Source organism: Geotrypetes seraphini, chromosome 2 (assembly GCF_902459505.1).
Source record: "Geotrypetes seraphini chromosome 2, aGeoSer1.1, whole genome shotgun sequence".
NCBI lineage: Eukaryota > Metazoa > Chordata > Amphibia > Gymnophiona > Dermophiidae > Geotrypetes > Geotrypetes seraphini.
In genome coordinates, this window is record NC_047085.1 from 387,982,591 (window position 1) to 388,002,363 (window position 19,773).

Below are 19,773 nucleotides of genomic sequence, written 5' to 3' on the forward strand. Positions count from 1 at the left end.
AAAAGCACGCTGAGCGCCATTGTATAAATGGCGCTTCAAGATGGACATCATTTATAGAACAGTGTGTAGTACTGGCATCTGCACCCAACTTTTAGGTGTCAGGATTTACACCTATTGAAACCTGGTGTAAATTCGTGCAAATAAATTAGACGTGGATATCCAAATTCTATAATAATGCATGCCTCTTTAGTGAACACTCTTGACCTGCCCATGCTTCCTTTTCAGTTACACCAAAAAGATTTGTGCACATATCTATATAGAATAGTGCTTAGTCAGATGCACGCAGATACAAATTGTTGCCAATTAACATTAATAATTGATACTGGGTCAGACCAATGGTCCATCTAGTCCAGTATCCTGTTTACAATGTAGCCAATCCAGGGGCTCCTTTTACAAAGGTGTGCTAGCGTTTTTAGTACACGCACAAGATTAGTGTGCGCTATAGCGCACGCTAGCCGAAAAATTACCGCCTGCTTAAAAGGAGGTGGTAGCGGCTAGCGCGCGGTACGCTAGTGCACCTTTGTAAAAGGAGCCCCAGGTCTCAAGTATCTGGCATTCCATGCTACCGAACCCAGAGCAAGCACTAACTTCCCCATATCTGTCTCAATAGCAAACTATAGACTTTTCCTCCAGGAACTTGTCCAAACCTTAAACCCATTCACGTTAACTGCTCCTACCACAACCTCTAGCAATGCATTCCAGAGCTGAACTATTCTGAGTGAAAAAATATTTCCTCCTATTGGTTTTAAATGTATTTTCCCTGTAACTTCATTGAGTGTCACCAAATCTTTGTAATTTTTGGTGGAGTAAAAAATCGATTCACATGTACTTGTTCTACACCACCCAAATTGGCTGCACACTCAAATGTCATTTATAGAATCTGGGGGAGTTTGTTCAACCCTCCTTAGGAACTCAAATCATCACAGATAATAAATATGAAAGTGCCTTCACCTGAACAAAAACTACAATTGCATTAGAGCTTCTCAAATATGTCCAGCTGGATTTTCAGGATATCAGCAATTTAATTCAATTTCTTCATTAGACCATCCATCAGAATGCTCAAAGTCACTAACCCCCTAATTCTGTAAAAAGCACCAAAAATTGCAAGTGCAGTTTTTTTCATGTATCCACATTGCACATGCAATTTAATTGAACAAGCTAATTAATTAGTTCCGATAATTGGCATTTTACATGCGAGTCAAAACAGGGTGTGGAAATGGGTGGATTGGAGGCATTACTTTAAATTACATGCATAATTACAAAACTAGGGCCTCCACGCTTAAATTTCGGCAAGGGCATTTGCACTACATTTTCATTAGTGCAAATGGCTACACCACAATTTAGTCAAATTTCTTGGGCATAAGCGTTATTCCATAAACTGCACCTAAGCATGGCTTGTAGAATAGCTGTTATTTTGGCACCAACCTTTTGGGTGCCATATATAGAATTTAAACCTAAGCATCAAAATATATACAGATTTCTCTCATCTATATGCTTTTGGGATAGTCTATGGAGAAAAACATCAACTGACTGGTGGGGGAGGTCCACAGGGCAGGTTTTGGAAGAACTGTATTAGATATCCAATGCCTCAAAGGGGACCACAGAATAATTAAGGGGAATAAATGGATTTTGTTGGTCTATTTTGCTGCAACTGTAGTGTTACCTTCCATAACAAATATAGCCTCCAGAATGCACGAGCTCCTGCATATCTCCTTCCCATTTACAACTCAAATCATTGAAACATGGGGAAGCAGCAAATCACAAATTAAAAATAAAGAAACAGCAGCCAGAAAGCCCCACAGAACAATGAAGAACTTTGCTAGAGAGTTATACTGACTGTGAATAGGACAGTGAATAGGACACTTGATAGAATACACGACTGTAGGAATACCACACAGGAAACACACACACATAGTCTTAGAGTTGAGAAGGAGGCGCTCCAAATGAATGGTCTCTCCCCCTTTTATTGAGAATCATAGCTCCATTAATTACTTAGTTAATGCTCTACAAGGTTATAATTTCATAATGCATTTACAGTGAGGATTAGGCCAAAGTAATTCATTGTTTACATATTTCATGTGCTTCTCAAAGTTACTATCTCACATGACATCTGAATACATATAATGGTTATAATAAAGTGATTCCCAATGTGTACATTTCTGATATGTCTCAAATCTTACTATAGCATGTGACAGTCCAAAGGTTATAATGCATACTCCTTAAGCTTTCTTGATTAGCCTTAAGTCAAGGCCTGCTCAGGCAAAGTCTGATTGTTGCCCATCTAAGGAATGCTTAAACAAGATAAGGAATAAGGGTAAATGTGTGTCAGGTTAATATGTGACAGGAATGGAGGAGAAATGCCTCAGCATTCTGTCATAAGGTGCAAACCTTGTCCTTACTTAGAAAGTATACGTGGCAGGAGGGAGAGGGAATGAGAAACAGGGCCTCAGATCCAAACACAGGCCTAGATCCGTACATAGGGCCTAAATCCACACACAGGGCCTAGGTCAGTGTGCCGACCTGGCCTGGTTCGGTTCAGAACTGCCTGTGTGCTGACCTTGCCTGTGTTCTGATGCCCTGGATCAGAACTTATCACATCTCCATCCCTACATACAACCATGTGCCGAACCAATTTGACTTTCTGGTAAATTCTATTGAATCAACAATGCAACAGATCAAGATAAAATCCAGGAGCTGAGCCCCCTTACCCAATCTGTCGATTTGTGGAAGGTGCTTGCGTGATGACAGAGCTGGATTGCGGTGATGGCATGGCTTGTTGAATCACAACGCTGGTGTCATGGTTTGGCATTCTGGTGTTATTGAGCTGGTGGGATCCACTTCCTGCCATTGTCCCTCCAACTGCATTATGAATGGAAATATTCTACAAAAAAGGAGAGAGCAAAGTAAAAGGATTTATTTTTCATCTCCATTACACGTAGAAACTAATGGCTATGGTGGCAGATTTAGGCATCCTTTCTAACCAGATGCCTAGGTGTATTTATTAACTAGCCTCAAAATAAGCACCCACTTGGCCTCTCAACCTAGGTAACCCTTAATAAAATTACCCTTCACATATCAAAATTAGCCAATGACCTTCCCTCTAGAGCAGGGATGGGCAACCTCAGTCCTTGAGAGCCACAATCCAGTAGGGTTTCCAGGATTTCCTCAATGAATATGCATGAGATCTGTTTGCGTTCACTGCCTCCATTGTATGCAAATACAGTGGATCTCATGGATATTCATTAGGAAAAATCCTGAAAACCCTACTGGGTTATGGCCCTCAAGGACAGAGGTTGCTGACTCCTGCTCTAGAAGAACAGGTATTCCCTGCCACGTTTGGCCACACAATTTTCTTTAAAACGGTGTCAAACTGCATAAACACAAAACTTAGATAAACATATTTAGAGAGATTTATTGTATATCTTTTATTCAAAATAAATGTATTGGACATTGCTTTGTCTCATGGTGGAAAAAGAACTCCTGTGTCTTATTCTATAGCCATTGCAAGTAGTATTTAGTCTGCAAGTTCATTTAAGAATTTATGCCAGAGTGTTATGATTTGGTGATGCTAGTCCAGAGGGGAAGGGAAAAGATCAGCAGAGTCAACCCCCTGCCCTGGCACTGATTTCTGCCTATACAGTAGAAGGAAAACTGAGAGAGCAGCGAGCCTATAAGAACAGTGGAGTTGCCTTTGTTTGTTGAACTGGTTATTGGTCTTCAACCTATCAGAACAGTGATGAGCTGGGTCACTTTGAAGTGGAGATGAAGCTGAAGCTGGTAGCAATTTCTGGCAAACGGAGTATGCTTATGTTTATTTAAGATTTGATATACCGCTCCTGCATTTTACTGACCTAAGCGGTTTACAAAGTATCAAACTAAAATGAAATTAGGTACTTGAGAAAAACTACCCTTTCTGTCCCAAAGACTCACAATCTAGCTAAAGTACTTGATAAACTAAAAATATGTAATAATACATTCCAAGATCAAAAATCAAAGAAACAGAAATAGAAATAATGAAAGAAGATAAAAAATAAAAAAAAACAACCAACCAAATTTAAGAGATAGAAAAGTCTCTGCAGCGGCCTGATAGCAAACAGTCATATTTTAGTGCAGGTCTTAATAGAACTCCCGGCATAGCACACTTCACAGATCTGTCACTGGCAGAGCTTGAGAGCATCAAAGAAATTACTGGTCATCCCATGGAAAATTATCCATTGTGGTGACTGTCTACTAGATTGCTAAGTCTCTAGAGAGGAAACTTACTTATCTAGCCCTAAGACTAAAGAGTTCCCACACATTTGACATTCTTGCATCAGTTCTTGAAGATATTCAGAGTTTGTCATCAGATGAAAAATTGTTAGAGCGACAATAGACAATGGTTCTAACTGTGAGAGCCTTCTGTATGATTGGATAGCATGGTGATGATAACGAAAATAAAGATGAAGGTGCAAGTGATAAGTTAGACAGCATTGCTACTAATGCAGATGATAATGACAATTATGATAATAAAATATTCTTTGCTTTACAGAAGTCAAGTGTTCCAGACAGAGATTCTCTTAATCAGTACCTGCAGATGAAGTAATATTGCAGCCTCGCCTGATTTGAAGGAACTATTTTTAATCAGACTGAACAATTCACTTTTTTCTAGTGCAGTTGTTGAACACCGTTTTAGCTGTGCTGGATTACTGACTACCAAGCACACTCGCATGAGCAACAATCATTTTCAAAAATGTAGTTTTATTAAATGCAGAATAATAACGTTGTTGAGATCAAAATAAGCATCAGCAATAGTTGAATTTATTGTAGCTGTGGTACTTTCACTTTTTATTTAAAAAGCAATGTTGTATCGCCCTCCCCTTTGACAAAATCGTAGCATGGTTTTTAGCGCCATCCGCGGCGGTAACAGCTCCGACGCTCATAGAAATTCTAATGTCGGAACTGTTACTGCTGCGGCCGGTGCGAAAAACCATGCTACGGTTGTGTAAAAGGGGGAGTATATTAGGCAATTACATTTTTACTTTTATTTAAGTAAATTTTTTAATACATACATTTTTCATTGTACTTTTACTTAAGCATTAAAATATACATTTTTTAAACTTTTACTTCAATATTTTGGCCTAGTACTGTGAACAATACTACTCCCTGGACAACTTTGGAAACCATTGTATTAGACCCATTATATATATATATATATTTTTATTTTTTTTTTTTTTTTTTTTTCCTATGGCTTGATGTACTACAGCAGATTCTAGTTTCAATTTGCCACCTCTCTCAAGGTTGCTAGGACAATGCAAGTTGAAAAAAGCAGTATTGTACAGTCCACCATTTAACTATGACCAGATTAGGTGTTTATAGAATAATATTTGGTGCCAGAATCCTTGCAAATTTTTAGGTGTGAAGATATACACGAAGTAAAACCTGATGCACACTAATTAGTTTGTTATTCATTTAACTTGCATGAAAAAGCTGGGCACACACCCAAATTTCCATGCACAGTTTTTAACGCCTTAAATAAAATTAGGCCATTTGTGGTACTTTGTAAATTTTTCTCCATAGAAACATGACAGCAGATGAAAGCAAAATGGCCCATCCAGCCTGCCCCTCTACTCAAGTATAACGGTTATGAGTTTTTCCTCAACAATTCCTTTAATTAAGAGCATTTTATATTATTTGTTCTATTTTTGTTTAACAAAGGATTTTTTAAACAGGTGGAGGGGCAAAATGAAAACATACGTCTAAGTCCGATTTGGGCGGATGGTGCTAAACGCCCAAGGTCGGCAATGGGAAAATGCTCATTTTTGAAAAATACATCTAGAATATTTTTTTCCAAAGATTGTCTATCTGGATGTCCAGGCTATTGTTCATCCAGACCACCAGGACATCTATCTTTATACCACGTTTTTGACCAAAATTTTGTCCAGGTCCCAGATGCCCAGAACAAGACCATTTGGACATGGGAGGGGCCAATCTTGTAATGGACTGGCTGCCCAGACATGGCAAAAGAGCAGTGGGGCACCTTAGAGGGCACTGCTGTGATCTTCACAAAAAAGGTGCCAAATAAACATCTCACCAGAACTCCCTTATATGTTATGGTGAGACCCCCCCAACCCACTATACCCACCTATCTAAAACCCCAATAGCCCTTATGACTGCAGGTGGCACCTATATGGCAGTAAAGTAGGATTTTGGGGGGTTTTGGTGGGCACACATGTCCCACCATAAATGAAGTGGTTAAAGTGGCTTATGGGCCTGGATCCTTCTCTCTGTGGTTCACTAGCCCACCCCCCCAGGCTATTTAAGACACCTGTGTGCAGCTCTACTAGGCTTTCCTATAGCAGGTGCTGATGTTCTGGAGACATGTATGTACTTTTTTATTCTGATCTTTTTGGAGGTGTGAGGGGGTCAGTGAACACTGGGGGAGTGTGTGTGTGTGTGGGGGGGGTCTTTACTTTGTCTCTGCAATGGTTACCTGGTCACTTTGGATACCTTTTGGGCACTTACACCTGTTTTTACATTGTCTAACTCACAACGTTTAAGCTTCATCCAGGATGTCTAATAAAATATTTGATTATCCCTGCAGGATGACTAAGTCTAGGTCAGCCTACATCCCTCCCACATCCCACCCTAACCATTCTTCCAGATATGCTTCTTTCAGCTTTGGGCACACAGCAGCATTCAGAGGCCTAAAAAGTCGCTCAACACGTCTTTTAGGTCATCAAAGTGCCGACTTGGGTGGGTTTACAGACGTGTTTAAGTTTTGATTATGAGCCCCATAGTTGGTACATTCATAAATTGTTTCGATGTTTTTTGTCGTCACAAAAATTTGCTAATCGCTGTATTATCACTTTTAAACATTAACATAGCAAGTTTGCACTCATAATAAAGTTCACACCTCATTCCGTGTCTCATGAAAGACTTTTTTCAGTGGTACCTGCTGGGCCAAGATATAAGTGGTGTTGCCAGCACTATTGTCATTGTTGCCGTACTCCTTTTGCCCTCTCCACCATCCTCCCCAACCCCCAGCACTCCTCAAAACTTCCCTGTCCCTTTTGATTACATTTTATTATCCCTTATGATTAATATTCCTTATGATAGTACAGTTGCTCCTCTCCACCTACTGTTGAAGCTGTCAGAGATATCCAATCAGTATCATCCATAGGAAAAGAGAGTTGCACGCATTGTTTGTTTATGTACACATGAGGGTAAATTCTACATATGGCACCTAAAAAGGGTACTTTGCTTTTAAAGTATTTCATTTTGGAATTTTAGCCTTAGATTCACATATTTTATTTTTTAAGGGCATAGATTGCTATATACACAAAATCTCAGAAGAGACCTATCGGGTACATAATTTCCTTTCCTCTTCGTTTGTGTTACTGTCCAGTTACTTTAATTTTATAGTTCATCAGAATGCAATTTCATTACTATATTAGGAGATCCCCTCGTATTGTCTGGTCACTTCATACTTGTGCTAATAATTTTGTTTCTTTTGTGTCCGGTCACCATAGTCACTTAGTGTTACAAGTTTATTTATTTCACCCATGAACTGTTCACATCTGAGGGTTGGTAATTCTGTAGTTCATCGGCCATTCATCTCTATATATACTGTATTCACTTCACACATGCACAGTTCACTTCTTAGCTTTGACAATTCTTTCGCTCCTGCAGTAATTCACTCATATCAGGTCACGGACCAAATTCACTTGAGCACCATGACACATTTCTACAGATATGGTTATATTCTGTTACAATCACACATGCATTTGTATCCATAGGACCCCTGAGGAAGAATTTTTTGGGTCAAAACATGGACCGTGCTGGGTCCTCTTCATTGACTAAAGTTGTGGATCTACTTCATTGCCTTTAAGATTGTGAACAACTTTCTTCTTACATCAATAAAGCTGACATCAGTAACATCAGACTCCACAGTTTGTTTAGGTTTGGGTTTCTCCTTTTCTGTGGACTCAAAGGGGTCAATTCTTTGGTTACCTAAAACGAAATCAGCACTGAAAAAAAATCCCAACTAGATTAATGCTATTCTATAAACATCACTTAGAGTTAGGCACGTAAATTCTAGGAAGGCTCCTAATCGACCCAAGACCCTCTTTTTGGACTCATGCCTAAATTTGTGTGTGTAATATTTGATTAAATCCAATTAGCACTAATTGCTTCTTAGGATGTCGAATATCAATGCCAATTGGCTCATTATTCAATTAAGTTGCACACGCAAATTGGGCTCATACAACTCAAAGCATCACATATAGAACTTATCCCATGATGCATTTCTCATAGCACTACAGAAATTAGTAATATTAAGAAATGTTCATATAAATAGTAAAGCTCTTAGAATATGGCCGGCATTCCAAAGTAGAATCTAGTAGAATCTAATTTCCTGCTTATCATGGTATTGAAATGGATTGGTTCCATTTGACTAAGTTTGCAATTAAATGACAGACAGGTGTAACCAAATGTACTTATATGAAAAGATGGTGCTGCTTAAGTAGAAAGCTGGGAGTTGAACATAGGCCTAACATCTGCCTGGTTCCTATTGTTCATGTCAGAATTGTTGTGGTTTTCATTCTCAGAGATTGAAGAAATTGTCATAAAAATTCAAAGACCGTCTATGATATATAAGCAGCAGCATAATTGCAACTGAGTGATTTAAACCATATGGAAGCACAGATAAGGATCGGTAACCCTATGCTATGCTTTCATTCACTGTTGCTCAGGTCATGAACGCTTATCGTAAAGCAAATATCGAGCCTCAGAAAAAAGAGGACAATTTAGAAACAAAGCCCTTACTTTTCAGAAAGTGGGGAAGTGGCAAGAAGCATTTCTTAACTACCAGTGCTTTTAGGCAAACACTAGCCAGAGCTATTTGAGTACTATAAGAATCAAAAGCAAACTGGAAAACTGATCTGCCAGCAGTGAATGGGTTAAAACAGAAACCTGAGCCAGCCGAACTGTAAGCACTATGCCTACACAAGAAAAGGGAGGTTTGAATCTACTTGGTTCCAGAAGAACAGAACACATGGCGGATCATGAAGAATAAAAACATCACAAGGGCTTTAGGTGCCTGCTCCCCCCCCCCCTACTATGGGCTCAAGCTTCCTCTATAACAGTAATATCAATTCAAGGACTAGTGGGGATGCTAAAGATATCCGCTGCCAAGCTACCCTTCTCCTTCATGTTGCTTCAGGTGTGAGGAAGTCACCAATGCTGACACTCCTCGAGCATGCTCAGTTCATGCATGAATTCAGCTAGAATCATGCCACCAACTTCCTCGTACCTGAAGCAACATAAGGGGGAGGAGGTAGCAGACCTCTTCAGTTGGCTGGGTTTCATCATCCATGCCAGCCATTGTATGGGTGTGATCTTTAATGCAATGGTGGGGGAAGAAGGAAATGCATGTCCCTCCCCAAAAAATGGCTACTGGCATAACTCTTCCCCCCCTAATTATATAAATGCATGCAAAATTGTGCGTGCAGGTTACACAATAATGGCAGTTACCATATATACTTGAATATAAAGAGATATTTGGGCCAAAAAAAGGCCCAAAATGGGGGTCTCGGTTTATATTCAAGTGCTTCCCCACTCCTGGACATTGCAGGCCTCTTCTGCACCTATCTTAAGCCCTAGCGGTCAAGTGGTGAACTGGGATAGGAGCGATCCCTCCACCATCCTGTCCTGACCAGCTCTGAACCCTCTCGCCTCCCTCCTGGCTCCATCCAAGCATACCTGGTAGTCCAGAGGCAAGCCAGAGCTGGAGCAATCCTCCTACGCTCCTGCTCCTCGCAGCCTCCATTCAGAAAATAGCTGCCGCGAGTTCCAACAGTAACCTCCAAAAACCACAGCAGGTACAGTTTCACATAAAATATTGCATTTTTTTAACAGCATAACAATAATAAAATGTCCAAATATAAACAATTACAATAAGGTAAACTTGGAAATGGCAAATTTAAACCTAACAATAAGACCCCTTAGAATGGAATTTTTTTCCTTCTACTCTGAAGTGAAATTACCCACTCATGTTTTAAAGCCACTTTAAAGAATTACTGTTAACTGCCTCACCCTTCCCCCATAGGATAGGAACAAATAACTTTACAAACAGCTTTCTTACTTCTCCTCATTCTCCTTTTCCTCTTCTATGATGATTTCACTAATTAGTCCTCGTCACGTTCAAGTTTGGAAGAGGAAAACCAAATTGGTTTACAAAAGATTTAAGGTGGTATACATAAGTTTTCAAACTAAACCAATCTCAGTGAGTCCAGCTTCTTCCATCTGGGTCAGAAAGAGTGAATAGTTAATGATATCAAATGCTACACTTAAGCCAAACTGTACCACTAGAACATTTTTAAAACTATTAAGATGGCATACGATCTTATTAACCCTTTAATAATAATAATAATAATAATTTATTTTTATATACCGCCTCTCAGCATGCAACATAATAATATCATACATAATAAAATCAGAGTAACTAATACAAGCATTAAAACTAATGAATAAGAATAACATAATATCGACTAAAATAAGTAAAGATAAAAAGTGCATTATAACTACATGATAATATGAAAATCAATAATGTATATTATATTGTTTAAATAAATGGGTTTTAAGATCTTTTCAAAATTGATAGTAAGTAAGAAATGGAGAAACAAGAAGATTCAAACATGAACTCATTAATCCTGCTTGAAATGCTAAGGTCCTATCCAAAACTTTTTTGTAACGACATGCATTTGCGGAAGGAAAATAAAACCAACCAGATCTATGGATATTTTTCTTAAAAAATAAAAAAAACTAAAATGAGAAACAAGGTAAGCCGGGGCTAAGCCAAATAAAACTTTAAAACATCCAAATTTAAATAACACTCTAGCCTCAAACGGAAGCCAGTGAAGCTTTTGATAATATACACTGATATAATCGTGTTTTTTTCAAATTAAAAATCAAACGAATAACTGGCAGATGGTGAAAGAGCTGCTTTACATAACTTGATGTTGAACAAGAGCAACAGTGCCAAGTAACAGGCATTTGGAGATGCAGATCTCCCATAAGAGACATAGAAGACACATGTTGCTTCTGAGCAACAATGCCAAATAAAGGGTTAAACATTACTACCTAAGCTATTTTGGTGCTGTAGCCATTGTGGAAGCCCAACTGATGAGGGTGAAAGGAATTATGTTTATGGTCAAAACTCGATTTACCACTATTTGTCTCGTAGGTCAAAGCATTAGCATTTAGGAAGCTAACAGCTTGCTGGGCCATAACTATTTCTGAGAGTTTTCTAATACATGGAATATTAAAAAGATACAGTGATAACTATTCGAGGACAAAGTCAAAATTGGGTTTAAGAATTAACAGATTGCTGTTTCCATTTTAAAGGTACTATAATCTGATTCGGATTTGAGTTAATCAGGTCCAAGAGGATGTGTGCAAAAGGAATCCAGTGGTCTTAATTGGGGGTGGGGGAATATTAACTGTCACAGAGCCTGAATAGTTTATCAAACCAATGATCGTTCCCAAGATAAAATGGAATAATGTCGCAAAGGTAGCAAACAAGCTCTGAAAGAGACAACTAAACTCTGTGAATCCTACAGTGAAGGCAATGAAAGAGGGTGAAGCAGTGAGACTAAGTGGCTGCACTATGACAGCCCGAGACTTTGCTAACTGCTACTTTCTTAAACAGATTGGGTCAAGAGGGAGCCATGAGGCCTCTTAGGCGAGTTGGGAAAGGATGTTAAATAGCTGCAAATGAAGACTCATGGCACTAGATTCCTAGGTAACAAAAATAAACATTGAGCTATAGAAATAATGAAGAGTAGCAGTAGTAGTAGTAGTAGGAAATAAGACAAAGGATACAATATAGGGTTGACTGGGTATCATCACTGAAAGCAGGATTACACTCTAATACTATTAATCTATCATTAACAGCCATGGTGTTATACAGACTCAAGGGAAAAGGAAAGACTCCGTTTCAGTGCTCCATCTGCCTCTTCAAATAATAAATATTGCAAAGGCTAATGGAAAGGGCGGATCTCACCAGCCAATTACATTATGCTAATTTTTGTTACTATAACTCCTGAAGTGGCATTCACAGTTTAGGGAAGGAGGGAGATTTATATTCTCCCTTGTGAGCTATGCCTTTTTTCTAGCATTACACGTCAGTACCTATGCAAAATATCACACACTGCAAGTGACAGCTCATGTCTGCCATGCTCTGCTTAGAGGGCATGTCTGGGCATTACCTATGACTCCTCGTAACAAACTGTTTATTTAAGGAAATCCATGCGCTCAAGAACTTGTTTTTCCATGAAAGCTTATGTTTTGTTGTGCAGAGCCCAAGCAACGGCGAACCGTTTTGACACCTTTGCTCAACAGTCTTCATTCCTGATTTTTAAAAAAAAGGAACCTTAGAATCATTTTTTCCATTTCTTTAATTTACGGCCCATCTCACTTATGTCCTTTACTATGTGAACATAAGTTTGTAAAACACATTAACTCATGTTAAGTGCTCAGATAATATAATAAAGGGTTCCCACTTGAAATAAAGGAGCTCGTGTTAAATGGCACTAACATGTTAACACAGGTAAGTAAAAATCAACCTTATAGTATATCAAATAATTAAGGCCCTTTTTAACTAAGGTGCGCTAACCGGTTAACGCGCGCTAAACGCTAATGTATGCATGTTAGTCTATGGACGCGTTAGCGTTTAGGGTGCACTAAATTGATTAGCGAGCGCTAACCGGTTAGCGCACCTTAGTAAAAGAGGGGGTAAGACAAAACTTTTTTAAAATTTTATTAAAATTCATTATGCCACTTCACAAAACGATTTCTAGAATAAATGCAAGTTAAGATATGACATAACAGGAAAATTGTTACAACCAAGCAGAATACAGAAGCACCACAAGATCAAGAAAACCTGCTAGGGAGACACCAGATATAATGTTCCTCCAGAGCCAGCTCAATCTGACTGCTTGCCTTTGACAGTATTTAGCCTTTCAGCGCTATAGAAATGATAAATAGTAGTTATAGTATAAGAAAACAGAAGCAATAATTATTTCAGTGGCGGGACCACGTCTGTGGAATGTATTGCCAGAATATCTGAGATTGTGTAAAGATAGGATGTCTTTTAAAAAAACAATTGAAGACTTATTTATTTGTCAAAGTTTTTTATTAGCTGGGTAATGTTAGAACTATTTTTAAAGCTCTGTAAGAGAGCAAATTTTCATTAGTGTATGCTATTTTTAGCGGATTTGTTCAGGGTTGGTGGGGAGGAGTCTGGAGGTCATGTTTGTATGATCATTTGTACAATTTGTTCAGCAAAGGTACAAGTGCACTGATAATGCAATTTGATTTGAGCAGTGTTTTTGTTTTCGTAGATCATAAAGTACTATTAGAATGTCTGGATTCCGCGGCCACAAGAAGGGATAAAAGGGATCCAAGATGGCTGCGGTCCAACTCTGCTGAGTATCACATGTTGGTGAGCTCGCTACGACTAACATTTCCTGCTAACTTTACCTTATCAACAATGCCCAAAAGGAGAGGAAAAAGTTTAGGTAGGGGTTCGCGGAACTCTGGTGCTTCTGGTTCGGGGACCATAGAGGAGCTCTTTCGGCGCATGCAAGGAGCCCTTCAACAGCTGGTGACTCGCCCGCTAGAGACAACCCGGATGGGCAAGATGGAGGCGATCTCTTTGGGCTTTGAAACTACCTTGAGTCCCAACATGAGGGCGCCACCCCCACATCCTCAAGTTACCAGCTCCCCGCGGGCGGGGAGTCTTCAGAGGAGGAAACTCACTCTGCCCTGGAGGCCAGAGACAACGCTGAGGGGAGCTTGGAGCCGGACTCTCTGCAATCTCAGGAGAGCCTGGGCACAGAAACTGAGGAATCATCAGCGTCTAGGGATGGTTGAATCCAGGAAAGTGATCGAGGGAGAAAATCGACCGGTGAAGGAAATAAACGTTTACAGTTGTCTTCAGTACAGAAGCCCTGAGAGGTAACACTTGACTCTATCTGAGATCTGGTAGCTAGTCTACCTAATTTAATAAATCTCCAATTTCAACAACTAGAAGAGAAAATAAAAATTCATTCCACTGATATTCAAAATTTGAAACAGGAAGTAAAAGAATTTAACAAAGGAATTTGGAAATATTAATCAGGAGATAAGAAAGACTAAACAAGTTCAAGAAACTTTAATTAAAGATAACACTAATCTTAGAAGGAAGTTTGAATTTTTGGAAAAATTTTCTCGGAGTAACAATTTAAGATTGGTGAATTTCCCTAGGGTTCAGATAGTAACTTCAGGGAAATGTTGAAGAAATATATGTTAGAAATTTTCGGAATATCAGAAGAGATGATACCTCCATTTACTCTAGTTTATTATCTCCCTAACAATCAACAGAAACAAAAACAGCAAGAAATTATACAGGAAATTATACAGGAAAATGTATTTAACCTATTGGAAATGTCCAATAAGGAAATGATTACACCTATAATTTTATTATTAACAGTTTCTTTGGCGCCAGATAAAAATTGGCTAGTAAGACTTTTCTTCAAAAATAAACAGAAACAATTTCTTGGAATGAAAATACAAATGTATCCAGACTTGACTAGAGATAACCAGAGGCGTCGTAGAGAATTTTTACTTTTAAAACCTGGAGTCTTAGCCTTAGGGACGACGTTTTATCTCCGTCACCCATGCAAATGTGTGGAGGAGCATAATCGAAAGGGACGTCTAAGTCCATTTTCGTTTAAGTCACAAGTCGTCCAAAGTAAAAAACAGCCTAGGACACTTTTTCGAAAAATACGTCCAAAATTTTTTTACTTTCGAAAATTGTCTAAGTATACGTCCAGCCGATCTGATCGTCCAAGTCGCTAAATCATCCATCTTTATACCACATTTTCATCCAACTTTTCGTCCAAGTCAAAAATGCCTAGAACAAGCCCTGTTGGATGTGGGAGGAGTCTGCAAAGTGAAGGACTGAACACCCAGATATGGCACCTAAATAGTGGGGTACCTTACAGGGCACTGCTATGAACTTTACAAAAAAGGTGCCATGTCTTCTCCTCAATACAGCTCCCTTATGGGTCATGGTGAGCCCCCCAAACCACCTCCAGAATCCCCTAGACCCACTTATCTACCACTCTAATAGCCCTTATGGCTGCAGGAGCCACTTATATGCCAGTACAAAAGGGTTTTGGGGGTGTATAGGGGAGTGCACATGTTTAAGTATCAATGCAGTGATTACAGGGGCTTATGGGCATGGGTCCTCCTCTTCATGAGTCCCTAACCCACTCCCAAGACGGCTTAAGCCGCCTCTGTGCTGGACGACTAGGTTTTCCTATGCCAGGTTGCCAGGTGATGATGGTCTGGAGGCTGAATGTTAAAGGTGGAATTAATATTTTTATGGGGGTGGGAAGGGTCGGTGATCACTGGGGAAGTGTGTGGGAGTCTGTTTTATGTGTTTGCAGTGCTTATCTGGTGACTTGAGGTGGGATTTTGTGACTTAGACCATGTTTTACATGGTCTAAGTCACAACGTCCAAGTTCCGTCGATCGTGATCTGTATAACTTTCGGTTATACATGCTGTACGACTAAGTCTAAGCTGGCCCACGTCCCGACCAACTCCCGTCCTTGACACTCCTCCTGACATGCCCCATTTAGCTATGGTCGTTTAGTGGCACTATGAAGGCCTAGGTCGTTTAGAAATACGTCCAAAACTCATTTTTATTATCGGCATTTGGACATATTTGGACAATGTTCGTCCAAGTGCCGACTTAGGCCGGTTTTTGGACATTTTTCTCTTTCGATTATGAGCCCCATAGTGTATTCTTCACAGAAATATGTTTTCTTTGAACCTGTCCAGTTGACAACTTTTCTATCGTTATCATGCCTGGAAAAAGAAAACCATAAGAGCTAAGCCCTAGATAGATTATTTATGGGGCATCCTTGCTCAGCATAATTGGTAGTGCTATACTTCTTTATACATTGCCTGTTAATCTCACGTTAGGTTATCTCAATTAGGACTTGAGCTGAAATTTAAGCATATTTGTTTTTTGGATATATGTTTCTTAAACTGATACAATAAGTTATTGGCTTGGATTTTGCTTTCTATAAAAGTTTATGCTTGATATGTATTTCTAAAATGATAAATTAATAATAATAATAATAAAAAAGAATGTCTGGATGCCATTGGTATTCAAGACAAAGTCTTTGATTGGTTTCGAGGTTTCTTATCTTCACTGCCGAAACACGTGTCGGATCTTGACTGTGAATAAAGATATTGGACACCATAGGTCACTTCTTTTGTTTTCCTTTCTCCTTTTTTAACTACATTATTATTATTATTTTTTTTCTTATTCTTTATTCATTTTTGACATCAAATACATAGTGCAAATATATGAACAATCAAGTAATATAACATACTGCACTCTATTCCAACAAATAATATAAAGTTGTTTAACCCTCCTCCGCCCCTCCTGAATGTGTATAACAATCTTTCATGAATCAAAGGGAAATAATGTTAATAATAATATTAATGTCACATTCATAACTTAGCATAATTTGTTATTTTTTTCTTGTTACCGCCTACATGATCCTGTTCCGGTGTAAGTGGGACCCAGTAGATGACGTACCACGCCCCCCTGAACTCTTTGGGCCCAAGGCTTGTGCCTACTTGGCCTACCCTTTAATCCGGCCCTAACCAAAGCTACTAATATTACGTATTAGCAATAGAGACTATGTATGGAATATACCTTTAATGTACTGACTATAAGAATAATTACTTATAGTCAGTCCTTCTAGCCTGGACTAATATATTACATGAAGGAGTGTGTTGCATGAGTGGATTTACTGTGCCTTCTGGCCTTCCAGCATGCTTGCCCCTGCCCTGACCCCACAAACAGTTCTAAAACTACTTTAAGTAACCCACCAGATGTTCACCTGCAAACAAGGATTACAATATTAATATTTATTAATGGAGTGTTTGGTACTCTGGTTGAAAGCCTTTTCCTGATCCATAATTAAAATACAGTATTTCTCTAAAGGAGAGGATAGCAGGGAAGCAAGTATTTTGCAGGTTGACGGGAAAAAAATGCCTGGGCTGCGAATGTTATTTAGCTTAATTTGTAGATAACAGCTGAACCTTTTTCACATGTAATTGAAGACTCCAGCCATGTTTGATCATCTCAGCTGAGAGTAGAAAAATTTATGATATCTAATCTTTAGTCCCCTAGGAACATGGCCTGCACAAATCAGCACAAAATTTGGTTGTCTTAAATCTGCTTGGAGGCATGTAGCATTTTACTACACCATTTCCCAATTTCACCAACCCCATTTCCTAGTCTATGCACTAGCAACCTGTGGTCTTTATGTTCATATTAAAAGATATTTTTTTAAGCATCAAATCTCTTTTAAAAAAAATTCACACATCTGTATGCATGACCACCCCTGATGTTGAACAATCTGATACCAATTGGTAAGAAGACTGTCTCTGGCAGCTTTTGAATAGGACAGATATGGCAGGAAGAATTATCAGAATCATTCCTACTAATCAAGGCTAGGTATACTGAGAGATAAAGCACAAGCAGCTACTTTCTGAGATCACACAGAGAATCAAAGATTTGGCCTAATGAGTTTCAATTGACTGTTTTAACTACAAGGCCACAATTTGAAAAATATGTCTAATTTCAGAAGGCCATCTGAAAACTGACTTTTTAAAATATGGTTACTTAAGGTTTAACCAGTCCAACCCCCCAAAAAAGCAATCATGGTTAGTTGACTACAGTCAGAGCTGACCCCTGAAGAAGCCGAAACTGGACGAAACAGGTCCCGTCAGGCCAGCTGTTCAAGCTTTAAATAAAGCGACAAGATAAAAGATAAGTGTCGCGTTTATATACAACTTTTTAAATAAGTTGGGAGAGTGTGGTTCACTTTTATATTGCACTTTGATATTGCACATTAAATATATACAGCCCGATTAAAGAAAACTGCTATACCTGCCATCAGCTGGACTGATATATTTATCAACCAGCGCAGGAATCTGAGGGCTGTTTATTTAAAGTGATTTTACACACCTATGAGACAATCGATTTACAAGTCCGTTTTCTGGTTCATTGTTTATATTTTTGGGACTTCTTTTGCCATTCCTGTTCAAGTAGTGCAATACTTAAGGTTTAACCAGTCCAACCCAAAAACAGCAGAACCATGACAAAGTGCCATTTTAGTCCTTTAATATTAAAAGGGCCAGTGATACCAATCTAGCATATTTTATCTTTATTGGAAGCTTCTATACCGCTACTAATGACTGGGGAGACAATTCAGAGTGCTTTTGACTGCTAGACATCGTAAAACCCTGTTAAAGACTCAACTGCTTTTATTTAAAAAAAACTTTAAAAACCCCAAAACACCCCTCCTTTTGTAGTTTTCCTTGATTGTCTCATTTGCCTTTAATTATTGTATTTCCATCCCCACACTCCATTTTGGTCCTGTTTGTCCTGTAAGTCATGTATTTAGTATATGAATTTTTGTTATAAACTGTTTTTAGAATTGTGCATCGGCTTGAATATATGATTAGGCGATCAATCAAATTTTAAATAAACTTGAAACATCTGTAATGGATTTTAAATACAGATTCAGATGGATTCCACTGTAATTTGTTGTCGGCCTCCTAGCTGCTTGCCTAGGGTATCATGTTTGCATTTGTATTATTACACTACTATTATATGTATGCTATGTTTACACAAGAATACAGTTAAACATTCTAACTAAGTATGCTATATTTACACCCTCCTAAATAGGTTAACCATTACAACTAAGTAATCCATATTTACATGCATCCTAAATAGCTCTAGCAATGTGTATTATATTTGTCCTATTTAGTCTCATCCTAGTCACCCTGTTCCTAACTTCTTTTAGTTCCGTTTGCTATATTCACCATATCTTAAACATTTCTAGAATGATCTACTTTGTGCATAGATGTCATGTCCTATTCTTCTAGTAGGAGGGGGGAGCATGCTATTTTCCTCTATGTTGCTTCCTCCCTCTGTTGGCTGAACAATTAACGCATTACTCACAATAGTGCAAATTAACATGTTAATTGTTTAACTAGCATTAAAAATAGTAACGCAATTAATGCTGGTGTTGGCGGGATGTCCTTCCCTTCTTTTCCCCCCCGGTCTGAAGTCCCCTTCTCACCTTTTAAAGTTCAAGGGGATTGCAGGCACGGCAGTGATTCATAAGCGGTGCCCACAGCTTCCTTGGCATTCTTCCTCTGCCTCCCCTATGATGCTATTTCCCATTTCCAGTTGAGCGTGCCAAGGCAGAGGAAGAGCACCGAGGAAGACTTGGGCACTGCTTGAGAATAGCTGTCATACTGTCAATCCCCTTGAATTTCAAAAGGTGGAGGCTTTAGACTGAGGGAGAAAGGAAGGACATCCCACCCTTGGAGGCCCCTGGAACTGCCTTGTTTGATACCCCCCCCCCCCCCCAATGCTTCTGGTTTTAAACAGAGAAATGCTGGATGGGAGGGCATTTTGTGGACCTAGGGGTTGTAGTCGAAGGGAGGAAGGGAGATATGCTGGATGAAAGGGCAGTGGGGAAGAGAAAGGGAGAGATGGTTGACCCACGGGTGATGGGAAAGAAGCGAAAGAGAAATGGAAGGGCATTTGATGGGTGGGGAAATTGGGGAGGGGAAGAGAGAAGAGGAACTGGATGGAGTCCTCCTTAATATCTGTCCTGGGCCCCAGCAAGTCTAATAACAGCCCTGCCTAAGAG

General features: G+C 39.1%; 1 protein-coding gene across 4 annotated transcripts in view; it reads right to left on the reverse strand.

The window, feature by feature from the left end:
- The window catches only part of CREB5 (cAMP responsive element binding protein 5), a 786,358-nt gene that overhangs the window by 489,127 nt on the left and 277,458 nt on the right, over window positions 1-19,773 (reverse strand). For all 4 annotated transcript variants that reach the window (XM_033930760.1, XM_033930759.1, XM_033930762.1 and 1 more), the window contains exon 6: window positions 2,709-2,881. In XM_033930760.1, the coding sequence (XP_033786651.1) occupies window positions 2,709-2,881 (173 nt within the window). The remainder of the gene's footprint in view (window positions 1-2,708; window positions 2,882-19,773) is intronic.